Below are 26,193 nucleotides of genomic sequence, written 5' to 3'. Positions count from 1 at the left end.
AGAGAGAGATCGTTAACGGTCCGCCCTGCCACAATAACATACTATTAAATAGTGTTCTATGGACATAGCAGCTATTGAGGTAGCAGCCAGGTAAGTGACAATTAAAGTGCAACTCTGGACATGTGCAAAAGTTGGATGGTGTACAGGTGTGTGTGTGTGTGTGTGTCAGTCCTGTCTCTGAGTATTGAGGAGTCTGATGGCTTGGGTTACACAGTCTGGCCATGAGGGCCCGAATGCTTCAGTACCTCATGCCAGATGGCAGGAGGGTAAAGAGTTTGTGTGAGGGGTGTGTGGGGTCATCCACAATGCTGGCTGCTTTGCGGATGCAGCGTTTGGTTTAAATGTCTTTGATGGAGGGAAGAGAGCCCCGATGATCTTCTCAGCTGTCCTCACTATCCTCTGCAGGGCTTTGCGTTCCGAAACGGTGCAAGTTCTAAACCAGGCAGTGATGCAGCTGCTCAGGATGCTCTCAATAGTCCCTCTATAGAATTTAGTGAGTATGGGGGATGGGATATCGAAGAAAGTAGAGACGCTGCTGGGCTTTCTTGGTAATAGAGCTGGTGTTGAGGGACCAGGTGAGGTTCTCCGCCAGGTGAACACCAAGGAATTTGGTGCTCTTGACGATCTCCACAGAGGAGCCGTCGATGTTCAGTGGAGTGTGGTCACTCTGTGCCCTCCTGAAGTCAACAACCATCTATTTTGTTTTGTCCACATTCAGAGACAGGTTGTTGGATCTACACCAGTCTGTTAGCCACTGCACCTCCTCTCTGTATGCTGACTCGTCGTTCTTGCTGATGAGACTTGTCATAGGCGAACTTGATGATGTGGTTCGAGCTGTGCATTGTTGCTCAGTTGTGAGTCAGCAGAGTGAACAGCAGTGGAATGAGCACACAGCCCTGGGGGGCCCAGTGCTCAAGCTAGCAAACTTCCTTAAGATTGTAAGTCTTGTTTTGAGGGAAATCTAACCGAATCTAGTAAGATAAATACTTAACAAGAAAAAAACTTTGCCAATGGGGCAAGAAAAATTTAATTAATTCAAAAGTAAAAACAAGTTTATTTTTCTTACTCCATTGGCAGATTTTTATTTTTTGTCTTGTTTAAGTCTCAAGTTATCTTAAATGTGTTAGATTTATCTTAAAAGGCGGCATTATGCCATTTTGCTTGCAAGTAAATAAATCATGTTTTAAGAATGTTTAAATAATTTTACAAGAAAACTAGACAAAAACACTTGTCTTGAAAATCGGCCCTGTCCCACTTGGAACACTTGGTGTAGACCTGCAGACTGTAGTGCCCTTCATTTGCGCATGGGTTCTGACCAGTGTTATGATCACTCATTTCATTTGATGTTATGTGCCCTCATTTCAAGAGTGGTGTACAGAGATGGGAAGAGTGGTGGCTATCGAGGAAGTGTCATGTAGAAGGCTAGGGATCTGGGATTCGTTTGATGGGAAATGGGGCAGCTATTTGGAGATATATATATATATATATATATATATATATATATATATATATATATATATATATATATTTTTTTTAGTGTGTGTATATACTTATATGTGACCACAGAGATGTTTGTTGAGGGTCAGGGTGGGGTTGGGGATTGGGCATGGGGAGGAGTAATGGTGGGGGTTCTTTGTTATCTGTATGAATCAATAAATAAAGTATAAAAAAAAGAAAAAGAAAAAAGTGTGTTCCTCTACCCTATCAATATTATGACTTTTTCTAACAATAGTAAAATTTGTAAAATTGTACGTATAAGAAAAATATATACAAAATCCGATTGAAGTCCATCCCAAATTACTGCTTTTATGACTCATGTTCTTGCTGACGAGCAACCCAATGGTCTGCACCAACTTACATCACCAAAGTCTGGACTCGGAAGAGGACCACAAGGGCGTAGGGTGCCATTTGGGACAGGGCCAATATTTTACTTACAGACTAAAAGCTGTTTATTTGTATATAGCACAGAAATACGTATGTTATAAACATATGCACTTTTTATTTCCCCATTAAGTTTCATCAAGAGTGTGTCAGACTAATTTCTCAATCCTATTTTGTAGAGATGCACAATTAATCAAAATCAAAATCATGATATGGTCTTGTGCGATTATTAAAGTGCAAAAGGTTGGAATTTAAATATATGCCCTGTTGGGTAAATTCCTCAAAAAAGTGATCCACTCCAAATTACTGATTACTTCTCTAAAATTGTTCAATACCAGTTAAAACTACATTGTAGGCAGACAGATAAATATATTTTCAACTGCAAACACATTCATATACAGCACTCTTGAAGTCACAGTAATTTAAATGTACTGTAAATGTGTTAAGTGATGTACAGTGTAAACTGTATTGCTTCCTTACAGTGGTAGGCTGGTGTTTAAATCTTGCTTCAGCGTGACTCTTCAAATCCTTCACACTGGCTTTCTGTTTCTTCTTTAAAGCCATCTGCTCATCTGTAGAGTAATAGTAACTGGTCAGACCTACAGATCACCACAGCTAACTAGAGATCTGCTCTGGCACTCTGATTAATACAATATTAATACATTAAACAAGAGTGTGACTCTACCCAGCTCACTCCTCCACTGAGCTCTTTTGGCTTCCAGTGCATCTCTCTCTCTTTCTCTTTCTCCAAACGTGCTGAACAACTCCGACTGCAGCTCGTCTGATACTGGCCTGATTCAAAACAACACAAAGAGGCATATGTTTACATGACACAGTGTGTAACTGAACAATTGATCATTGACTTAGAATCAAGACATTCAGTGTGCACAAAAAGTATTGGGACAATTAAGTCACACTTTAAATCTCTAAATGTCATAGCATTTGATTTAAGCACATATTATACTCTCAGTAATTCAGCTATACTGAATAACAGCACAGCTCGCAGAACTAACTTAATTTTTTCTTAGTCATTTTTGCGATGACAATTAAGCATTTTAATTTGCATTTCGCTGGCAATTTCTGAGCTACGGTGTCCAAGTCCAGCAAAGCTTAAGTCAACAACTATCAAAGGCGACAATGTGTAATCTCTGGGGAGTTTCAGATGGAAAAAGGCCAGACGTGTCGCACAGGGCACCCCAGTCTGAGTTGCATGCATTAATCATGACAACTTTGTGCCTGGACACTTGGCTGAGCACAAGGCCTTCTGGTAGAACGAGGGCATTATCCAACATAGCTAACGCAGCTACAAAACTATAGAGACTTTATGAATTAAGTGACGAGGAGTCATGTGATGCTCTGTGAAATTTGGTCGCTTAAAGGTGAACTCTGCTTAAACTTTGCAACAATTATCCTTTTAAGCAATATTAACCATAATATGAGAACTGTAATAGTTTTGTTTGTTAAACTGTGCTGGGAGGGCAGGATGTTGAACAATTTGAAATTGTCTGCATGTGGGGACATTAAAAAGCACTTATATTCTCATGTCGGACACCTCACAGGATCAAGATGGCAGAAATCCTGTTGATAGTGACAGCGAGCTTTGTGATGTAGGTCGACTATAATGTGCACAACTACTCTTTTCCAGAGGCTATTCCATTGCGTACCCTCAAGGCGAAAGCAGTGGTAAAAGAAATTGTGGTAAAATAAATTTGTACGATGTTTGGTCTACCCAAAATCATACAAACAGATCAGGAAACAAACTTCACATCTAAGCTTTTCACACAGGTAGTGTGTGAACTAGGAGTAAATCCCCAGTTCTCTTGCGCATACCACCTGGAATCACAGGGTGCTTTAGAACGGTTCCACCAAACTCTTAAAAGTATGCTCCACGCATACTGCATAACTTCAGGTAGGGATTAGGTGGAAAGTCTCCCACTACTGATGTTCGCGATCAGGGAAACCGTACAAGAATCCCTAGGATTCAGCCCTGCTGAATTAGTGTTTGGTGACACTAAATAGAGACCCTATAAAGCTGGTCAGAGAACAGCTACTTACTAGGAGAAATGTGAACATCTCTGTGTCAGATTAGGTACAATCATTCCGTGATTGACTTCAAACTGCTTGTAAAATTTGCAAAAGAAAATTGAGCTACCACGCGAAGCAAGATGAAGAGACGCTTTGACAGGAAAGGCATATCACAAAGCTTTCAGAAGGATGATCTTGCACTTGCATTACTCACTGCCCCTGGTCCCTCATTACAAGCTAAGTTTAGTGGCCCTTACGTGGTTGAACAAAAAGGTAACTGAAACTATGTAATTCGAACCCTGGAACATAGGAAAAAGTCAAGAATTTGTCACATACGCTGGCGGCGCTGTAGCACGCAGCGGCCACTCCGGATCCAAAATGATGCTTGTCACTTAGCCCAACTTTTACAGCACATGGACATCGGAGCAACTGGTGTTCATGTCTACCATCGCCAGACACTTAAAATATAAGATTCATGCAACATCCAAGCTGCATGATGATCTGCAGGAGTTGCTACGCAAACTCTGCTTGCTGCGGAGACCAGGCCTCTAGTCCTCGGCGTCGCCTGACGCCGGTGCCCGGGGGAGGGGATGTCGTAAGCAGTGTGCGAGGAAGCAAAAGCAAGGCAAGAGGGCGGGGGTCCATGCTAGGCTAAAAACAAACCCTAGCCGGCTGGCTCTCCCTTCTATCCTGCTCTCAAACGTTTGCTCCCTGGACAATAAACTGGACTACATCCGACTCCAGCAGACTATGCAGCATGAGCTTAGAGACTGCTGCGTCTTTGTTTTCACGGAGACGTGGCTCAGCGACAGAGTTCCGGATGCCGCCATTCAGCTAGACGGGCTCGCCTCGTTTCGTGCCGACAAAAATGCAGTTCTGTGCGGTAAGACTCGCGGTGGTGGCCGGTGTGTTTACATCAACACGGAATGGTGCAATAACTCTATGCTAGTCTCTAGTTACTGCTCATCGCTGGTGGAGCTTGTGACTGTTAGATGCAGACCTTTTTATTTACCACGGGAATTCACCACTGTTATTATAACCGGAGTTTACATTCCCCCAGAGCAAAGTAAGCGCTCTGTGAACTGTATGGGGCTATGAGCGAACTGCAGAACGCTCACCCTGACGGAATGTTTATTGTCGCTGGAGATTTCAACCATGAAAATCTCAAGACAGTGCTCCCTAAATTCCATCAGTACTTTAAAGTGAGTTTGTAACAATATCTTGAAAACCACTAACGATAAGCTCAACCGACATGGAGGGCCTCGCAGAAATACGTGAAGCAATCAATTCTATGGAGGCAAAACTTTCCACCCCGATCAAAAGAATGGATGATGTTGAAATATGGGTCGAGTTTCTGGAGTCGGCAGAAAGATAGCTACAATCTAACCCGACAGCTTCCAAGGCTGATGTGGAATGGGCGTGGGAAAACAAGAGGATATGGAAAATTGGAGCAGACATAATAATTTTGTTTTAGTTGTAATCCTGGAGGGAAAGGAAGGTCAAGATATGGTGCAGTTTTTGGAGGGGCTTATTCCAAATTTGATCGACATAGCATAGACATGCATGACACAAGTAATTTTTCCAACAATTGTTTACAGACAGATTGTTTCACTTTTAATTGACTATATCACAATTTCAGTGGGTCAGAACTTTAAATACACTAAGTTAACTGTGCCTTTAAGCAGCTTGGAAAATTCCAGAATATGATGTCAAGCCTTTTGACAATTAGCTTCTGATAGTAGGCATACTGATTTGGAGGTGTACCTGTGTTGTATTTTAAGGCCTACCTTCAAATTCAGTGCCTCTTTCTTGACATCATGGGATAATCAAAAGAAATCAGCCAAGACCTCAGAAAAAAAAAAAATGTGGACCTCCACATGTCTGGTTCAACTTTGGGAGCAATTTCCAAACATGTGAAGGTACTACGTTCATCTGTACTAACAATAGTACAGAAATGTCCTCTGGTCTATCCATCCATCCATCCATCGTCAACCGCTTATCCTGTGTACAGGGTCGCGGGGGGCTGGAGCCTATCCCAGCTAACATTGGGCGAAAGGCAGGGGACACCCTGGACAGGTCGCCAGTCCATCGCAGGGCCACACATAGACAGACATACACTCACACTCACCTCCACCTCCACCTCCACCTCCACCTCCACATCCACATCCACATCCACACCTAGGGCAATTTTTTTGGAGACACCATTTAACCTAGCCTGCATGTCTTTTGGATGGTGGGAGGAAGCCGGAGTACCCGGAGAGAACCCACGCAGACACGGGGAGAACATGCAAACTCCACACAGAAAGGCCGGGGCAACCAGGGTTTGAACCCACGACCTTCTTGCTGTGAGGCGACAGTGCTAACCGCTGCACCACAGTGCCGCCCTCCTCTGGTCTAATGAAACAAAAATTTAACTGTTTGGCCATAATGACCATCATTATGTTTGGAGGAAAAAGGGTTAGGCTTGCAAGCCAAAGAACACCATCCCAACCATGAAGCATGGGGGTGGCATGTGGGGGTGCTTTGCTGCAGGAGGGACTGGTGCACTTCACAAAAATAGATGGCATCATGAGTAAGGAAAATTATGTGTATATATTGAAGCAACATCTCAAAACATCAGCCAGGAAGTTAAAGCTTGGTCGCAAATGGGTCTTCAAAATGGACAATGACCACAAGCATACCTCTAAAGTTGTGGCAAAATGGCTAAAGGACAACGAAGTCAAGGTATTGGAGTGGCCATCACAAAGCACTGACCTCAATCCGACCGAAAATCTGTGGGCAGAACTGAAAAAGTATGTGCGAGCAAGGAAGCCTACAAACCTGACTCAGTTACATCAGTTCTTTCTGGATGAATGCGTCAAAATTACAGCAACTTATTGTGAAAAGTTTGTGCAAGGTAACTCAAAACATTTGACCCAATTTAAAAGCAATGCTACCAAATACTAACAAAGTTTATTTAAACTTCTGACCTGGGAATGTGATGAAATCAATAAAAGCTGAAATAAATAATTCTATTATTCTGACATTTACATTTCTTTTCTTTCATTTTTTCCCATTTTGGAATGCCCAATACCCAATGCCCTCTAAGTCCTCATGGTGGGGTCATGACTCGCCTCAATCCGGGTGTCAGATGATGAATCTCAGCTGCTTCCAAATCTGAGACACGTGACTTGTTGAGCACGTTACCGCGGAGACATAGCACGTGTTGAGGTTTCACACTACTCTCCGCGGCATCCATGCACAACTCACCACGTGCCCCTCCGAGAGCGAGAACCACATTAGAGGACGTTACCCCATGTGACTCTACCCTCCCTAGCAACCAGGCCAATTTGGCTGCTTAGACCTAGCTGGAGTCACTCAACACGCCCTGGATTCGGACATTTCACATTCTTAAAATAAAGTAGTGATCCTAACTGACCTAAGACAAGGAATGTTTTTTACAATTAAATGTCAGGAATTGTGAATTTAGCTGATGAGTGACAGCTGAATGAAAACTGAATTTAAATGCATTTGGCTACGGTTTATGTAAACTCTGTATGATGCGCTCAGACTTTGGAAAGGAGCATGAAGCATCACTGTATTATTCCTCATTGATTCAGAGTCTGGGTGATGGAGCCTTAACAGCTCTTAAGAGATTTGAACTTGTTATTGGAGGATGGGGAGTAGGAAAGAATGAAAAAATATGTTAAAACTATGTCTAGGGATGCAAGGGTATGCCTTATTCAGTTTAAGATTTTGCATCATTTCTATTGGACTCCCTCTAGATTGTTTAGGCTTGGTTTAAAGACACACCTACCTGCTGGCGATTTCAGTTGGAGGAAAGAGACATAGCCCATGCTCTGTGGGTTTGCACTAAGATTCAATAATTATTTGTAATAGTCCACAATTTTATCTGCAAGGTTTTAGAAACTCAAATTTAGTTCTGCCCCAGACTATGTATATTGTGTTATGGGGCAGTTATTAAAGTAGGTGACAAATATAAAAAAAAGCTGGGTCCAAACTAGTGTAATGTTTGGCAGACAGATAATTCTTAGAGGATTGAAGTCAACTAGTGCTCCCTCATTTCAAGAATGGTTCACAAATGTGGGCAGGGTTGCGGCATTTGAAAATATGCCATATAAGCAGCTTGACGTGTATGGTAAGAAGTGGGACAGGTATTTGTCCTATCTGGAAGGCTCTTAGTGAGGATCACGTAGAGAGAGACAAAATTGTGGTAGTAATTTGGATATGTGTACATTGTGTAATTTAGGCTTTGACCAAAGGGATGTTTGTTGAGGGACAGGGTGGGGTTGGGGAGGGAAAATAATGGGGGTTTAAGTTGATTATGTTTATATATATTTAGCTTATTCAGCTTTGTTTTATACAAGAATCAATAAAAAAACATTTAATAACAAAAAGAGATGTTAGTGATTATGTCACCACATGACGAGACCCGCTGGAGAAGCCTCACCTCTAAAGAATCCAGAGGGGTGGCGGCACCTTCAACCCCAATATTCGCTGGAACTTTTGCAGCGGTAAGGCTACCACATGCTTAACCCTCATAAAGCATTGGAGATTAGACAGAATGGTCATAGACATGGTCACTGAGTCAAGTTTCATTACTAAGGAGGACATCTGATGACTGGGCACCAGCAATCTCTTTAATCTATTGACTTAAAGGCCCAAATGCATGAGATATAGCAGCCAATCAAAGTAGTTCAACACATGGATGCCGCTCAACCAAAGCAGAGCTAGAACCATATCGACACCTTTGGTAAGTGTGAGGAGCCAGTGATAGGCAGAAGGGCAGGACTTTGAACTGGTATGCTGTCTCCTCTAAAGTTAATCTCAAGAAAGGCCAGTGGTGAAGGACTATCTGTACTTGAAAGTATGTGTCATTCAGTTCTATTGACACAAACCAGTCGAATGGACAGACATGAGACAAAATCTTTTTTGGAGTAACCAACTTGAACTTACTAAGTGTCTGCACCAAGGTCACCAAGAAGGACTGTGGTGACCACAAAATAATGTCTGTAGAAGCCTTTCTGTGAGCTGCACGCAGGAACGCTCTCTACCGCATCTGTGCTGAGGAGACATTGTACCTCTGAATGTAAAATAGGCATATTCCGCATCGTCACTATGGAGGCCAGAATGCCATTGATGTTAGGCAGCCACCTAGTAAACTGAAGCACATAGCCGTGCTCTACTGTGCTCATCCAGCTGGAGATGGCCAAAAGGCCATGGCACACATATGCGTAACAGGCTAGTGGGCACAGGGACTCTTGGGCATGATTGCTGGGCTTTGGAGTAAAAAGGCCTTGTCACGCATCTCTGACAAGCTCAATGGACACCATATCACCATAGACCTGCCAACAGCCTGGGTAGTAATCTTGAGCATAAGATCCATAGGTCAGTGCAGCGCTTTGAAGGACCCTTGGTCCGGGCTGCTTTCATTCATGTCCTTTAACAGGTCTCACTGGTAGGCTTGCAACACCACCATGGTGCAAACACTGCCAAACCAGCCTGGCCCTCCACAGTGTAAGCCTTATCTACCAATGATGAATAGCCCCTCTGTGTGGCTCAACCAAGTGATGAAATGGCCGTTGCACTGGAGACATACACTCTCGCTGAGTAGGGAGAGCGCCATATCTTAACCAGCTGTTCATAAGCTTGGGAAAGAATGGCACCAGGTGACAGGACTCAGTCGGTAAAAAACATTTATCAAGTTGAGAATGCTCTGGCACATCAGTCATGGGCCATCAAAGCTTAAATTTAACATCTCTTTACCATCTCCACTGAACATAATCACACCATGCATCCAATAATGGGCTGCAGATTGTTATGGGAGAACTAAACAGGTGAAGCCGCTTTAAATGTGGGAAGGGAGAGCCGCAATGGTGGTGACAAATCCTCCTCAAACTCTCCACTGTCTACATCTCGTCCTCTCTTCCTTTCCTCATGTGGTCCCTCTGGAGCTGCAGAGGTCAGATGTCAGGAGTCGAGGGAACCAGCGTCGGCTTTGAGAAAGAAAGCAAGCTTTGTCTTGAGTTTTAGTGCTCACAATGATCACAATTGGTCTCAACAAGCGACGCTTCCACTTGGGCCTGACCTAGGCAGATCAAACAGTGCTTGTGCACATCATAAAGAGGGCTCACACAGAGGAAAACTTTTTCAAATGTTATCTTGAAAAAGATGAAAGGCAAAATGCTCTGGTAGGATTCTTTTCTAGAAGACACACATATGCAATACATGGAATTGTTAATTATACAGAAATCATCGGAAGCACAACAGCGAGAATAAAATAATCCACTAGTTGTTCAGTACCGGGCGGAGCCCCGCCCCCACCTCGGCTACTCAGACCACATCTCTGTTATGTTAATTCCAGCATACAGACCGCTCGTCAGATGCACAAAACCACTTCAGAAGCAGGTGAAAACCTGCCCAGCAGGAGCCATCTTTGCTCTTCAGGACTGTTTTGAGTGTACTGATTGGCACATGTTCAGGGAGGCTGCAACATATGGCAATTCTACCAACTTGGAGGAATACACAGCATCAGTGACCAGCTACATCAGCAAGTGCATTGATGATGTCACTTTCTCCAAGACCATCACCACACGCTCCAACCAGAAGCCATGGATGACTGCGGAGGTGCGCACGCTGCTGAGGACCCAAGACTCTGCCTTCAGAGCAGGCGATAAGGCAGCCCCAAGAACAGCTAGGGCCAAACTGTCCTGCGCAATCAGAGAGGCAAAGCGCGCACACGCCCAGAGAATCCACAGTCACTTCCAGGACAGCGGTGACACGTGCCGCATGTGGCAGGGCATCCAGGCCATCACCAACTACAGGACAACATCAGTTGCCTGTGACAAATATGCTTCCCTTCCAGATGCGCTGAACATCTATGCTCGGTTTGAAGAGCAGAACGACGTGGTGGCGAGGAAGACCACCCCTCCTCCCAACGACCAGGTGCTCTGTCTTACCACGGCGGATGTGAGGAAAACTCTATGTAGAGTCAACCCACGGAAGGCTGCTGGACCAGACAACATTCCTGGCAGAGTGCTCAGAGGATGTGCAGACCAGTGCACAATGCAGCAATGCACAGCTCGAACAACATCGTCAAGTTCGCAGACATGACCATGGTGGGTCTCATCAGCAAGAATGACGAGTCAGCATACACAGAGGAGGTGCAGCGGCTAACGGACTGGTGTAGAGCCAACAACCTGTCTCTGAATGTGGACAAAACAAAAGAGATGGTTGTTGACTTTAGCAGAGCACAGAGTGACCGCTCTCCACTGAACATCGACGGCTCCTCTGTGGAGATCGTCAAGAGCACCAAATTCCTTGGTGTTCACCTGGCGGAGAACCTCACCTGGTCCCTCAACACCAGCTCTATCACCAAGAAAGCCCAGCAGCGTCTCTACTTTCTTCGAAGGCTGAGGAAAGCACATCTCTCACCCCCCATCCTCACTACATTCTATAGAGGGACTATTAGAAGCATTCTGAGCAGCTGCATCACTGCCTGGTTTGGGACTTGCACCGTTTCGGACCGCAAAGCCCTGCAGAGGATAGTGAGGACAGCCGAGAAGATTATCGGGGTCTCTCTTCCCTCCATCAAAGACATTTACAAAAAACACTGTATCCGCAAAGCAACCAGCATTGTGGATGACCCCACACACCCCTCACACAAACTCTTTACCCTCCTGCCGTCTGGCAATAGGTACCGAAGCATTCGGGCCCTCACGGCCAGACTGTGTAACAGCTTTTTCCCCAAGCCATCAGACTCCTCAATACTCAGAGACTGGTTTGACACACATGTCCCGAGTTGCACTTTAATTGCTGTCACTTTATAACTGCCTGCTACCTCAATAACTGCTATGTGCATAGAAAACTATCTCATAGTATGTTATGTTTACGTTTTTAGAAACTGTCATCTTTTTGCACTACTGTGTACTGGTTGGCGCTGCACTGTCTCTCACTGTGCCTATTGTCCTGTTCATTGTTAGAAATTTCTTGTACTGTCTCGTATTTTTTGCACATGTTTGCACGTGCACTTTATATAGGTATTTTATTTAGTTGTGTAGTCTCATGTGGTTCTTTGTTTGTCCTATGTTGTTTTTATGCAGCACCATGGTCCTGGAGGAACGTCGTCTCGTTTTGCTGTGTACTGTACTAACTGTAAATGGTTGAAACAACAAATAAAAACCACTTGACTTGAGGTGTTCCGTTCAAGATGACAAAGCCATTAATCTGGCTTGCAGAATACAAAAGATGTAATTGCAACTATTAAAGGAATGGTTCACCCAAAACTGAAAATTCTCTCATCATTTACTCATCCTCATGCTATGCCAGATGTGTATGACTTACTTTCTTCTTCAGAACACAAATGAAGGTTTTTAGAAGAATATTTAAACTCTGTAGGTCCATAAAATGCAAGAGAAAGAAGCTCCTGAACCATCATAAAATGAATTCATATGGCACCAATGGATTTATTAATGTCTTCTGGAGCAAAATGCTAGGTGTATGAAATAGATCAATATTTAACACTTTTTTCACAAAATATTCACGAGAGTCAAGGTCAAGCACGTTGGCAAGTTCACACGAGAACTGACGCATGAAAAACAAAAAAATGGAAGTGCAGTGTTGTTTACAACAGAGGAGCATAGAGAATCATACGGCTGGTTTGGATAGTCAACTGTGGCGCCATCTTGGAACGGTCAACAAGGAGTGCTGTTTGAATCGGATGCAACTGAGTGAGTGGAGATGCCTCAGACCGAGCTCCTTGCTTAGACCACTGCATACACTCCTTTTGTGTGGAAACAGTATTGTGGTCCATAGAAACAGCAGCTAATAAGGGATCTACGTATGAATATCTATGCAGAGGAGGCTTATGCGCTTGTGCCTTGTCAACAAATAAACCTCAAGCTGGCCGGATATAAATATTTTTTTTACTTAAAATGTTCTATTTCTTACACACATCTAGTGTTTCACTTCAGAAGACATTAAATAATCCACTGGAGTCATATTGATTACTTATATGATGGCAATATGTGTTTTTCTGAGCTTAAAAAAGTTGGCACACATTCACTTGCTTTGCATGGACCTACAGAGCTGAAATATTCTTCTGAAAATCTTAATTTGAGTTCAGCAGATGAAAGAAAGTCATACACATCTGGAATGGCATGAGTAAATTATGAGATCATTTTTATTTTTGGGTGAACTATTCCTTTAAGAAAAAATTCTGATGACATGGTGCTGGTTTATATGAAGGTTTACAATGAATATCATGGTTAACATATTGACTAAGGGACCCTGTTTGTGTCTTAACATTCGCATGTTTTGCCTGAAAAGTGAGATTGCACTATAATGCTTTAACATAAATTACATTTGCTTTGATATGTTGTGTCTAATGCAATAACATTTTCATTTTGACTTCAGTGCCCAAAGACTTGTTAGACTCACTGTAGCAGATCTTCATACAGAAATACATTAAAAAGCATAATTATTTTACTGTATCTCTCTCTTGACTTGTGACACTCTGTGTGTGTGATTGTCATCGAAGAGTAACTCTTCAGCTGATGTGATTGCAGGGTAGTTTTCCTCTGAGCTGATTGCAGCCTCTGTTAAACAAGTAAAAAAAAAAATTATGAAGCATTTGTCATTTATATTTGTAGCTCATGAATTCTTGTACTGAATTAGCTCACCTGTGTGTGTTTGTGTGTTTGGCTCACGTTGTACATGTGCAGTGGATGTGTTAATGCTGTTCAGTATCTGTTGAAACTGCTCTTGTGTTAAACACACTAAACTCTCTTTCGTGCTGGAATGGTTCCTGTTTGTCTCTGATGGGACACTCAAGGCACCACTGGATATGCTGTCTGACCGGCCCTTGGCTTTGCTCTTTCTGGGTTCATGTGTAATGTTCTGCCCTACAGAACCGATTGCTGCCGTGTCTTTGCACTTTTTGTCCTGTTCGGGTTTATCTTGTTGAGCAGGACCAAGTTTAGAGCTGATGAGTTTTTGTGTTGTTTTCCTTGAAGGGACCTGTCATAATTGACAAGAACATTAGTTAACCACACATGCAAGAATAACAAAAATGTTTAATGTTTAAATCAGTGGTTCTCAATTGGTTTTGCTTTAGGACCCAGATTTCACATTGGACATCATGTGGTAAGACAACCCAACAAAATACCCAAACTGTTTATTGAAACATCTGTAACAAATGTAACAAAACATGAGATTTATTAATATTGCATGATCTGCATAAGTAAATGCATACACACTGGGACAAGTATTGTATTATGCGATGTTCGTGTTGTTTCATTCATGTTTCATGCCTTTTATTTTATTTCCCATGGGTTGATTTGTATTAAAACTAGAATATAAACCTTTTTTTTCCCTTTTTGATGTGTGTCACATTAAAATTACATTTATTTATTTTTTTTGTACACCTTCATTTACTTTTGGTACTTTTAAATTGCCTTTTATTTATACAGTAGATTTGACTGCCTTAGTTTTGCCCACAACTCACCACGTGCCCCACTGAGAGCAAAAACCACATTATAGCGACCACGAGGAGGTTAACCCAATGTACCCACTCTAGCAACCGGGCCAATTGGTTGTTTAGGAAGCCTTACTGGAGTCACTCAGCATGCCCTGGATTCGAACTTGCAACTCCAGGTGTGGTAATCAGCATCTTTACTTGCTGAGCTGAGTTTCAAAATCTTGGCACACATTCATTTGTATTGTATGGACCAAAGGAGCTGAAATATTCTTCTAACAATCTTCATTTGTATTCTGCAGAAGAAAGAAAGCCATACACATCTGGGATGGCATGAGTGTAAGTAAATGAGAGCATTTTCACTTATGGGTGAACTAACACTTTTTATTTATTTATTTTTTATCCCATTTTCTCCCAATGTCGAAATGCCAAATTACCACTACTTTAGTAGGTACTCGTGGTGGTGCGGTAACTCACCTATATCCGGGTGGCAGAGGACAAGTCTGAGTTGCCTCCGCTTCTGTGACTGTCAATTTGTGCATTTTATCACATAGCTCGCTGTGCATGACGTCGCAGAGACTCACATCATGTGGAGTCTCATGCTAAATCCACGATCCATGCACAACTTACCATGTGTCCCATTGAGAGCGAGAACCACTTAATCGCGACCATGAGGAGGTTACCCCATGTGACTCTACCATCCCTAGCAACCGGGCAAATTTGGTTGCTTAGGAGACCTGGCTGGAGTCTGGAGTCCGGCCTGAGAGAACAAAGTAACAGGGCGGAGGGCGGTGCCGGGTCGTGATTCTGCACACCCGACCCCTAATCAGGCTAAACAAGCCTCAGAGAGGGATAAAGGCCGACTGGAATGCTGCAGTGCAAGAGAGAGAGAGATTTACGGACAGCTGTCCAACACCTTTGTGTGTTTGACTTTTTGTTAATATTAAAACTATTATTTATATTGTCAAGCCGGTTCTCGCCGCCTCCTTTCCATTAATCCCTTTACAGTCACCATTAGGGTTATCAGTGTTCTATTAGTGGTCAACTTGGATCCTGATCAATCCAAGTTTAATGAGCTGGTACATTTATGAATATCTAACAAAGGTTTTCTAATTGTGCTGACATAAAATGATAAATTGAATTTACTTAAAAGCGTGAAGTACACAAGTAAATCCAACACATTATTTTTTCATTTCATATATGGGCTGGCATCTCCTGTTTAGCAATATCAAATGTCATGTGCTGGTGCCATTTGTGCCACGTGTCATGTCTTGTATGCAATATCCCTGCACAAAAAGGTGATTGCAACCATTACTGATACACATTTATTGACAAACAGTTGTAAATGTAATTGTTATAATAAAAAGTTGATACTGTGTTCTGTGATTTATACCAGGGTTGCGGTCGCTGACCTTGGTGCCCCCTCAAAAAAAAAAAATAGGTGGCCTGCCTGCCACCCATTTTTCGGTCACAACCAACCAATTGAGAACCAACTGACCTAGAATCTGAATGGCAGATTTAAACATGTTTATACAAACTTTTTGTTCAATACAGCTGATGAAATTCTTTTGCACAAATGTTCACTTACCTGACAAGAAACCTTTTTAGAGGACTTTGATACAGCACCTGTATCAGATGAAATCATTTGAGATCATTCAGCCAAATTATAGACACTCTAAAAACTCTACATTTAGAATCGGGTATCAGTGTACTGCTTACTGCACACAGTGTACACTGTGCTGCCCACTTTTATTAAAAAAAAATCTATTATGACTACAACCCCTGGAGTCACGAGTTCGAATCCAGGGTGTGCTGAGTGACATCAGCCAGGTCTCTTAAGCAACCAAATTGGCCCGGTTGCTAGGGAGGGTAGAGTCACATGGAGTAATCTCCTCGTGGTTGCGATTAGTGGTTCTCGCTCTCAAAGGGGATCATGGCTAGTTGTGTGTGGATCGTGGAGGGTAATATCCGTGGTGTCATGCACAATGAGCCATGAGATAAAATGCACGGATTGGCATTCTCAGAAGCGGAGGCAACTGAGACTTGTCCTCCACCACCCGGATTGAGGTGAGTAACTGCGCAAACACGAGGACCTACTAAGTAGTGGGAATTGGCCATTAAAAAAAAGGGTATTACATTTTTTTTTTTATCTATTAAGCAAAACAGTGTGCAATATGCCACAATAAACATGTCAAATCATAGTATTCTGCATTTTTGTCACCTGACAGCAATTATACTGCAATTTATTTATTCAGTGAGTGGCATCCAGTTTTGTGTAAAATGTCATAACTTTTGGCAGTTTGATCAAATAAAGGATCAAGAAGGTGATCATCTAGGTAGTCCATACTGTGCTCATTATACATTGCACAAACTATAGTAGTTTGGTCTTGATGGGGAAGTACATATTTTTGAGTATGTAGTAAGATAGTAGTGAGACATACCATTATATCATAAAATTGCATCTTGATGTAATACATTATCAATTCTGTTCTTACAGTATTTACCCAACACAAGCCTGGGCTTTCCATTCTCCAGCTCAAACAGTAGACCATCACTGAAAAACAAACCAGTATTCCTCAGTGAACACACTAACAAGTACCATGGTAATACCATTGAAGGACATTAAAGTAGCATGTTAATGCAAAAGTATTTTATGATGTATGTTGAAGTAGCATGTGCTGTAAATACCATGCAGTTTATTTGAAGTAGATTAGAGTAGTATGTAAATAATAGGGGTGTGCACGAATAATCAAGTAATTGTTCTGCACCATTTACTAGAGTATTAAAAACTTTACTCAAATATCACTAATTAATTTTACTTTATGCATTTGCCTGCTGTGAGTAGAGCGCTGAATTTCCTACTTCATTTTTCACCAAATCTCACAGTAACCACTGGGGCACTGTGGATAAGTGTCATCGAGGTGTTGGATGAGAGAAGATATCATGGAGTCTTGTGTTTTTAAAAGCAAAGTGTGGTAATGCCAGTTATATTTTGATTCTTATTCAACTGTACTTGTATTTGGTTCTTGTTGGGAGTGATGCAAACCTTCAGATGAAGATCTGCTTTTATTGGTGGAAAGAAAATGCGAAAACGAACTCGGGAGCTGATAAGACCAGTATGCATGTATGTGTGTTAAATCTCTGAATCTGAACACTGGTGTAGTGTTGAATTTTGACTCCCTAATATCCTTGTATGTTTAGCAGCAGGTGTAGGGATGGGCTTTTGGGGTAGGGACCAATTGGTTAGGGTTGGGTGTAGCTTTAGGGATAAGGGAGGGCGGACAGTTAGATTTTGGCCCAGCGTATTTAATAAAAAGCAACTTTCACCACTTGATTTCTGAATAATAACATGTGATAGCCTTTATGTAGACTCAGAGTTTATATATGTGCATTACCCTCATGCTGTCAGTATTCGTTTCTGTTGTAAGCTCCAGTGAGTGCAAATGTTTTTTTACTGTTATTTTATTTTATTCCCTTTTTTATGCATATTGTTCTCTTTTTTTCCCCAAAAAGAAAAGCATAGTTTGTTTAAGTTATCTTATTTTGAAACAGTTCTTGGTAACATTCCTGAATAAAATTCAATGTAAGATTCACGTACTACATGTCATACATGTTATTTTGCACAAGCATTTTAATGTACGAGAAATGTGGCCTACTCGTTTCTTGTGGGTTAGAGTACTCTACTACAAAATTACTAGAAAAAGCCCATGCCTAGTAAATACCATAGTATTATTTTAACCAACATCTGAATAGCATGTAAATATCATGGTATTTTTTTTTAAAGTACATTGAAGATGCATGTAAATACCATGGTGTTTTCTGACCAACATTGGAGTAGAATGCAAATACCATTTCAACCACTATTAGAGTAGGATGTAAATACCATGGTATTTTTTAAAGAAAATTGGTGGTGGATGTACAACCCCAATTCCAAAAAAGTTGGGACAGTATGGAAATTGCTAATTAAAACTAAAAGCAGTAATTTGTAAATTCTATTCACCCTGTGATTTTTTTTTTAAGTACTACAACAACACATTATTTTATGTTCTACCTTGTGAATTTAATTATTGTTGTTTTTTTTAAATATACACTAATTTAAAACCAGATTATTGTAACACACTCCAGAACCAGTTGAGACAGTCAAGTGTTTCCCACTGTGCAATATCACCATTTCTTCTAATAACATTTATTAAACGTTCAGGTACGGAAGACTCAAGTTTGTGAAATTTGGCATGCAGAATTTTACCCCATTCATCCATTATGCAGGTCTTCAGCTGTGCAATTGTACATGGGTAACTTAAACATCTGTGAGGAAACCATTAATGCAGAAAATGTCTGTACAAAATTATGGAGCAACTTACATTATACCGCCATCCAGACGCCATGTTTTCCAGGGATGTCCCTGCATTTTCCAGCAAGACAAAGTCAAACCATATACTGCCCAGATTATAAGTGCATATCTGCATAAGCAGATAGAGTAAGTGCTAGAATTACCTGCCTGCAGTCCTGACCTGTCTCCAGCTGAAACTTGTGTCTTCAGTGCAAAAATGCTTAATAAGTGTAATTTTTTCAAAGTGGTTAACACTCGACTGTCCAAACTTGTTTTAGAGTGGGTTGCAATCATCTGATTTGAAATATATACACTGCCAGCCAAAAGTTTGGAAGAATGTACAGATTTTGATCTAATGGAAAGAAATTGGTACTTTTATTAATCAAAGTGGTATTCAACTAATCACAATGTATAGTCAGGACATTAATAATGTAAAAAATTACTATTACAATTTGAAAATAATTTTCAGAACTTCTTAAACTACTTCAAAGAGTTCAAAATCATCCACATGCCGCAATGACAGCTTTGCAGATCCTTGGCATTCTTGCTGTCAGTTTGTCCAGACTTCCTGTAGCACTTGCCATAGATGTGACTGTCTTGTTGGGCACTTCTCATGCACATTACAGTCTAGCTGATCCCACAAAAGCTCAATGGGGTTAAGATCCGTAACACTCTTTTCCAATTATCTGTTGTCCAATGTCTGTGTTTCTTTACCCACTCTAACCTTTTCTTTTTGTTTTTCTGTTTCAAAAGTGCCTTTTTCTTTGCAATTCTTCCCATAAGGCCTGCACCCCAGAGTCTTCTCTTTACTGTTGTACATGAAACTGGTGTTGAGCGGGTAGAATTTAATGAAGCTGTCAGCTGAAGACATGTGAAGTGTCTATTTCTCAAACTAAATACTGTGATGTACTTATCCTCTTGTTTAGCTGTACATCTGGCCTTCCACATCTCTTTCTGTCCTTGTTAGAGCCAGTTGTCCTTTGAAGACTACAGTGTACACCTTTTTATGAAATCTTCAGTTTTATGGCAATATCAAGCATTGTATAGCCTTCATTCCTCAAAACAATGATTGACTGATGAGTTTCTAGAGAAAGCAGTTTCTTTTTTTTTGCCATTTTTGTCCTAATACTGACCTGAATACATGCCAGTACATACTGTGTCTTTGTATTTGTTTCTGATTTGCTAATGTTAAGCTTAATTTAAAGAACCAAATAACTTTCAATATATATATTAATAAAATTCACAAGGTACAACATCATATAATGTGTAGTTGTAGTGCTTTCAATAAAGCACAGGGTGTATTGAATTTACAATCACAGTTTTTCTAAGCATTTTCCATACTGTCCCAACTTTTTCAGAATTGGGGTTGTTAAAAACCATGGTATTTTAGATCCAACATTACAGAAACGTAAATACCATGATATATTATTTAGTACATTGGAGTATATATATATATATATATATATATATATATATATATATATATATATATATATATATAGCCTAACTACCATGGTATTTTTAAAAATTAATTCAAGTAGCATGTAATACCATCGTATTTTTAAGTACATTCGAGTACATAAATATAGTGCTTTGGAGTAGCATGTAAATACCAACGCATTAAAATATGGTAATCATAGTCAACTGATTGCAATGCTAATACCATCTGTCAAGCACTGTACCTTAGTATTGCAACAGTATCATGTACCATTTAATGGCAAATCAACAATAAAAATCCACAAATAAGTTTCGAGTAAATGCTTCAGATGAGTTGGAAGTCAACGCACATTATCACAATACAATAGTGTTTTTATGCACAAATTTTATCATGTTACCATATCAGACTAAACACTAGCGTAGGATCGAACAGTATGTGATAAGAGCTCAATGATTCACATTACAGTAATAACACAAAAAGGGCACGTTACTTATTCAAATCATTCGCTCACCCCAAATTCATCCTTTATGGCTCCATTCATGTGCGTATGTTGTTTGTGTGTAAATGTATCAGTTGCTCCTCGCTACCATTGTTCGCTCTTCTGATTGGCTGATACGGAATCTCTTCCTCTACAGTCGCGTGGAGCTGCTGCTGCAAAAAACAGAAAGTTCTCTTGCGCCCATGCAGTTGGTTTGTGGAAACGCCACTGCCATTTTTTATGTTTTAATCACTGATCTATATATATAACTGGATTGCTCATAGAATTCTAAACTGCCAGCAGTAGGTGAAGCTACCGGAAGTGCTCTGGCGGCCATCTTACTATTCCCTACCGACAGAGGGCATCGCGTCAAGTGCAGCGTTTAACCGCGAAACAACACTCACTTAAGGATGCGGCTAAAGTGCCCTCAGATTGTAATTTATGACTATGTACATATTAAGCACACATTAGTCGTTATCCCCATGTAGAGTGTCCATAACGATCATAATCTTGAATAATCAACAGTAAAAATACAACACTAAAGTGTATAGTGTATACCCCTTTTTAAAGCAAAGTTATCCATCTGCAGATTGTTACAGGATGAAATGTTTCTCTGCCTTCATAGTTTAAATCTGTTGATGCTCATTGTTCATAATGTTGACAAATTATACAACTGCATAATTTGCCAACATTATTAACATTTTTGACTAGATTATATAGTAAATGTGAACTAATTTGGGGGGGGGCATGCACAGCAACATTTAGTACCTCTTCAGAATAAATCCAGAAGAATCAAATATAAAAACGTCACACACAAGTTCATATACAGTATGTGTGTGTGTGTATATATATATATATATATATATATACACACACACACATAAATTAATTTACATTTACTTAATGAAATTAACCATTTGCATTCATTTCTGGAATATGTACGTACCAGCTTGTGAGAATTTAATTATTTCAACAATCCCCTGATCTTTTAAATCATAATTAGAAATAGGTTTATTGACATACGCACACAAGGAAATCATACATATTTACTTGTTCAATAACAAAAGCTTCCAAGTACACACAAAAATTGACTTAAACTGAACAATACAATAAAAATGTGCAGATATGTGGGAACAAATCTGCTACTGGATTTAACAACAATCCCACATTATTCAGCTTTCAAAAGAATGGTAGCAAGACATGCCATCAGAGCTAGTGGCAACAGTTCTCCACCGGATAGCACAGTGACACTGGAGGCAACATCTTCTGATATGCTGGCATTTCAGGCAGTGACGTTCAGCCTGAAACAGAAGACACAGAGAAAAACATCACTGTATGTCGTCCCAGCTTGTCCATGTTCAAAGAGGCTGTGGTAGGGCACATAGCAGGCTTTGCAGTTAAAACAACTATGAAGATGATTCTGTGCACTACCTGTTTATCAGCACTCAGTGTCGAGAGCTCTTCCAAAGATGAACACACTGATCGACATGAAGTCCTGAGGTGGATTTATAAGACCGTCAGACAGCGTCCTGAAAGTCTGCAAGACAGCTGAGAGATTTCTTCAACAGCACACACTCACAAGGCCCATCTCTGTTCCCACAAAGGTTCTGGATCTCCATGGTGGTTCTGCATTCAAGGAACTTGAGGCAAAGATGTTCAACCTAGAACCATACAACAATCACATCTTCATACTCAAAAGCGCATTGCAGAAAGCTGCACAAACATCAGCCTCCACTTCATTGCCAAGGAAACATGTGCTGCATCACACTCCAAACGGCTTAAGAAAACTCTGGGCAAGCTTGTACTGCAAAACAGAAGAAAAAAGAAAAGTTTGATATAAAGATCAGGAGCCGGTTGCACCAGCTATACAAAAGTTTAAACTTAGCCTAGTTGTGGCGTAAATGAGCACAAAGTCACAATTTCCGCACTACTAAATAATTGAGCGTTGCACCATTAAACTTCAGTACGACGTAACCCTATGTATAAACTAAATATTTACGGAAGACTCAGAGCAGGAGTAACTGATGGAATAAAAAAGCAGACTGATATTTTATGACATCAATAATCTCACGTTTTGCATAACAGGCATCAATCAAATAATTGTGATTATGACAATTAATTGCCTGTTTTAGGTGTTTCATAAATATGATGATTTATTACAATACAAACTCACTAATTAATTTATACAAATTTTTACAAGCTTGAGTCATATAATAAAATAAGGGTATGATTTCCTTTTCAGGCTTCAAAATCATATGAATGACAGTAAAATATAAAAGTATAAAATGTTAATTAAAATAATATCTTAATTATCAAAATATGTCTCACAAGAGAGCTGCTCTTGTGACGTCCGCAGTGAAGGTTACGTAAGCAAACAAGATTTGTACATCAACCGTAACAAAATCAAATTGAAGTTCACGGCTTTTTAATACTTCTGTGTACAAATATGAACGCTGCTTATTGGATCAGTGCAGGTAAACGTCATATTATGCGACTACGCATCACTTTACGGAGAGTTTACGACTTACTAATTAAGACTTTAAGAACAGGTGGAGCAACCAAATTAAGCACCGACTTAGTTGCAAACTAACTAGTAGTTACGAAGCCTTGAACTTTATACCCCAACTTAAGACCTTACGCACAGCTATTTACTCAACCTCATGTCCTTCCAAACCTGTATGACTTTTTCTGTGGAACACAAAAGATGACATTTAAAAAAATGTTTTTGTCCATATAATGAAAGCCGTTGGTGACCAAAACAAGCTATTTTGCTCACCATTTACTTTCATTATATGGAATACAAAATACATTTTTGGGGGTTCTGCAAAAGAAAGTCACATGGATTTGGAAGGACATGAGGTTGAGTATATGATGACAGAATTTACATATTTGGGTCAACTTTTCTATTAATATTAAATGTTATATATATCTGAAACAGTAATTTTATGAGACTTATATTGCATGTTGCAAAAGTATCTTCATTGCAAATAAAAACAGATAATATTTTTTACTCTGTCAGCCTGGCTTTACTGAAGAGCTGTTTTAACAATGTCGTCTCATACAGCTTTTCCTCCTGTTGCAAACCAATTCCAGTTTTATCTAACATTCAGTGCGATGTTTATTGAAATCCAAATGGCAAACTCACCTTGTTTAACTTCAACAATATCCATGTGCTCCTTGTCAGAGCTGGACTGAAAAGAGAAATTGGCCCGGGATTTCACATAACTGGCCCAAAAGTTGTTGGTGGGAGAGTGTTCAGCGGCGGCTCGTTTTAGATTATCGCGGCCGACACAGCGGCCCGCTCGGTTCTCCCGATGGCCAGTCCACCCTGATCGACTCCAAAGTGCGTCGGTCCACCGGAAAAATGTCCGGTAGGCTATATTACCAGTCCAGCCCTGCTCCTCGTCTATTCCAATTGATCACTTTATAAATGATGCCCGTGAGCTGGTCCGGTTTCAGGCGTGCACTGCAAAAAGTACAAATCACACACAGAGAATTAATGCAAGCCCACATTATATTCATCATATGTAACCGGTGTTGATCTGCAATTAGATATTCAACTTGACCAAAAAAGCTAACTTGATGAGTTATACTGTTATTCATTGTGGTTATTTTCCTAAGTTAACGTTAGCTGCATAGCTAATATTCATTTATCCTAAGAAAATAACCACAATGCACGTTCAACGTAAACAAAAGCTACAAAACATAATTATGTATTCAGAATAAAAACTTTAAAGCCTGCAAAAAAAATTCTACTGATATCTTACCTCAGTTTCTTAAACTTGTTTCTACTGAGGTAACACGTGCGCCGCTGAACGTAATGCTGCCGCAATAAAGAGTAACATAACACGCTCACATTTAGAATAAGTGGGAGAAAAAATTGAAGTCAAAATAAATAATGAATTACATATTTAGGAAGATTGCATTGTGATGCAGTGTATGCAGACGTAAAACATTGTTTTTAATGTGACTGGATAGGTAAAAATTACTCACCAAAACAGACGATTTCCCATTGAGACCCATAGTAATACAGAACGTTAGGGAATACCAAGATGGCGGCGCAGTAGCTTCACTGTTGTGACGTCATGAGCTATCCAGTTATATAGATCAGTGGTTTTAATTCATTTTATTTATTTTTTTTACTATTTGAAAGTATTTAACCCATAGCACCAAACTATAGAACAAATGTTCTATCTCAAAAATCAGATTAGAATTCTATGTAACAAGTGACTTTGTAAAAAAGTAATTTTGTTTGAGTAGGTTATTTCTGTACGATTTTAAGCATTCTTTCAGACAACAAATATGTTATTAATTGTTATTAAACTACATTTTGCCATTAATTGAATATTAATAATAATAATAATAATAATAATAATAATAATAATAAATAATAAGTGACTTAATAAAATGAGTATTTTGAAATATTCTGAACATGTGATGGGGAAATGTGATGAGTGGAACATTTCAAAGCAAAATGAGTGGTGCTCTCCCTGTTATAAAGGTTATGGCCTTTAGCAATTGTTTTTTATTTAGTATTTTTTATTTTTATTTTAAATGTCAAAACACTTGATGGCAATAATATTTTTGTGTTTGTGTTGTTGACACAGCCCTTATGACAATTAACCATGGTTTTACAACAGTAACATTTTAATAACGATGACTGTAGTGTAGTAACCATGTTTTGGAACCATGATGGAAACCATGGATTTGATACAATTTCCATTTTGATCCAGTAGCCATGATCTTACAATAGTAATATTGTGGTAACCATGGTTAATTTTGTGGTTAACATGGTTTTACAAATACCATGGTTTAACTATGGTTATGGGTGTAAAATCAAGGTTAATACTTGAAGAATCAGAGGACAGTTAAAATCCACATCATCAGGAAGGAATTGAAAGCCTTAAAGAAACAACACATGGTTGCAAGGGAGGAGGAATGAGTACCACTAGCATAACTTAGAGCTCTTCTCAGAAAGAGGCTCCTAATTTTGTGCAGAGCCGAACAACATCGTAGGAGAAGAATGTAGAGAGCTAGGAAGCGGGCTGCCTTCATTAACAGCCCCTTCAGGTTCACTAAGCAACTTTTAGGGCAGAAACGCAGTGGATGCCTGAGCTGCCCAAAGGAAGATGTTGACAAGTACCTCAGCAACGCTGTTAGCGACCCCACCAGAGACCAAGAATTAGGGCAATGCAAAGCTGTGATTACACCACCAGAGCCTGTTAAATAATTAGACCTGAGAGAGCCTCTCTTGAAGGAGGTCTAGGATGTGATGAGGAAAGCCAAGTCAAGTTCGGCACCAGGACCAAGTGGTACAACCTATAAAGTTTACAAACATTTCCTACAAACAAGTTACTACAGTGGCTCTGGAAGATAATTTGTGTCATCTGGAGAAGAGGCAGGACAGCACAACAATGGGGATCTGCAGGAGGTGTATGGATTCCTAAAGAATTCCTCAGGAACCAATACATTGATAACGGCATTCCTGGTGTACCAGTTTGTTTAGAGCGCACTGGAATTGTCACACAGCTTCTCCCTGATACTAAGGAGAACACAGGTGACCTGAT

At 40.2% G+C, this 26,193-nt stretch overlaps 1 protein-coding gene and 1 long non-coding RNA gene across 9 annotated transcripts in view; both read right to left on the bottom strand.

The window, feature by feature from the left end:
* The window catches only part of ccdc66 (coiled-coil domain containing 66), a 79,505-nt gene extending 58,642 nt beyond the window's left edge, over positions 1 to 20,863 (bottom strand). Inside the window, exons 1-7 of one of the 7 annotated variants that reach the window (XM_052121694.1) lie at positions 20,660 to 20,863; positions 16,876 to 16,934; positions 15,969 to 16,006; positions 13,587 to 13,923; positions 13,394 to 13,502; positions 2,567 to 2,673; positions 2,362 to 2,453 (exon numbers count right to left, since the gene is read on the bottom strand). In XM_052121694.1, the coding sequence (XP_051977654.1) occupies positions 2,362 to 2,453; positions 2,567 to 2,673; positions 13,394 to 13,502; positions 13,587 to 13,923; positions 15,969 to 16,006; positions 16,876 to 16,934; positions 20,660 to 20,670 (753 nt within the window). In that variant the 5' untranslated portion in view covers positions 20,671 to 20,863. The remainder of the gene's footprint in view (positions 1 to 2,361; positions 2,454 to 2,566; positions 2,674 to 13,393; positions 13,503 to 13,586; positions 13,924 to 15,968; positions 16,007 to 16,875; positions 16,935 to 20,659) is intronic. The other 6 variants (XM_052121696.1, XM_052121693.1, XM_052121695.1 and 3 more) reach the window with 6 other exon arrangements.
* Positions 20,864 to 21,640: 777 nt separating this feature from the next.
* Positions 21,641 to 24,662, bottom strand: LOC127639607 (uncharacterized). Of its 2 annotated transcripts, XR_007969986.1 has the most exons (5): positions 24,620 to 24,659; positions 24,394 to 24,449; positions 23,772 to 24,092; positions 22,058 to 22,430; positions 21,641 to 21,927 (listed from the first exon to the last, which is right to left on the bottom strand). It is a non-coding gene; the product is annotated as an uncharacterized LOC127639607 (long non-coding RNA). The 2 variants fall into 2 exon arrangements; XR_007969987.1 differs by lacking the exon at positions 24,394 to 24,449 and having other exon boundaries at positions 24,620 to 24,662.
* Between the last annotated feature and the right edge of the window lie 1,531 nt (positions 24,663 to 26,193).

Source organism: Xyrauchen texanus, chromosome 48, assembly GCF_025860055.1.
Source record: "Xyrauchen texanus isolate HMW12.3.18 chromosome 48, RBS_HiC_50CHRs, whole genome shotgun sequence".
NCBI classification, from domain to species: Eukaryota; Metazoa; Chordata; class Actinopteri; order Cypriniformes; family Catostomidae; genus Xyrauchen; species Xyrauchen texanus.
Note: the sequence above shows the minus strand (reverse complement) of the source record. Positions and strands in the feature narration are given on the sequence as shown.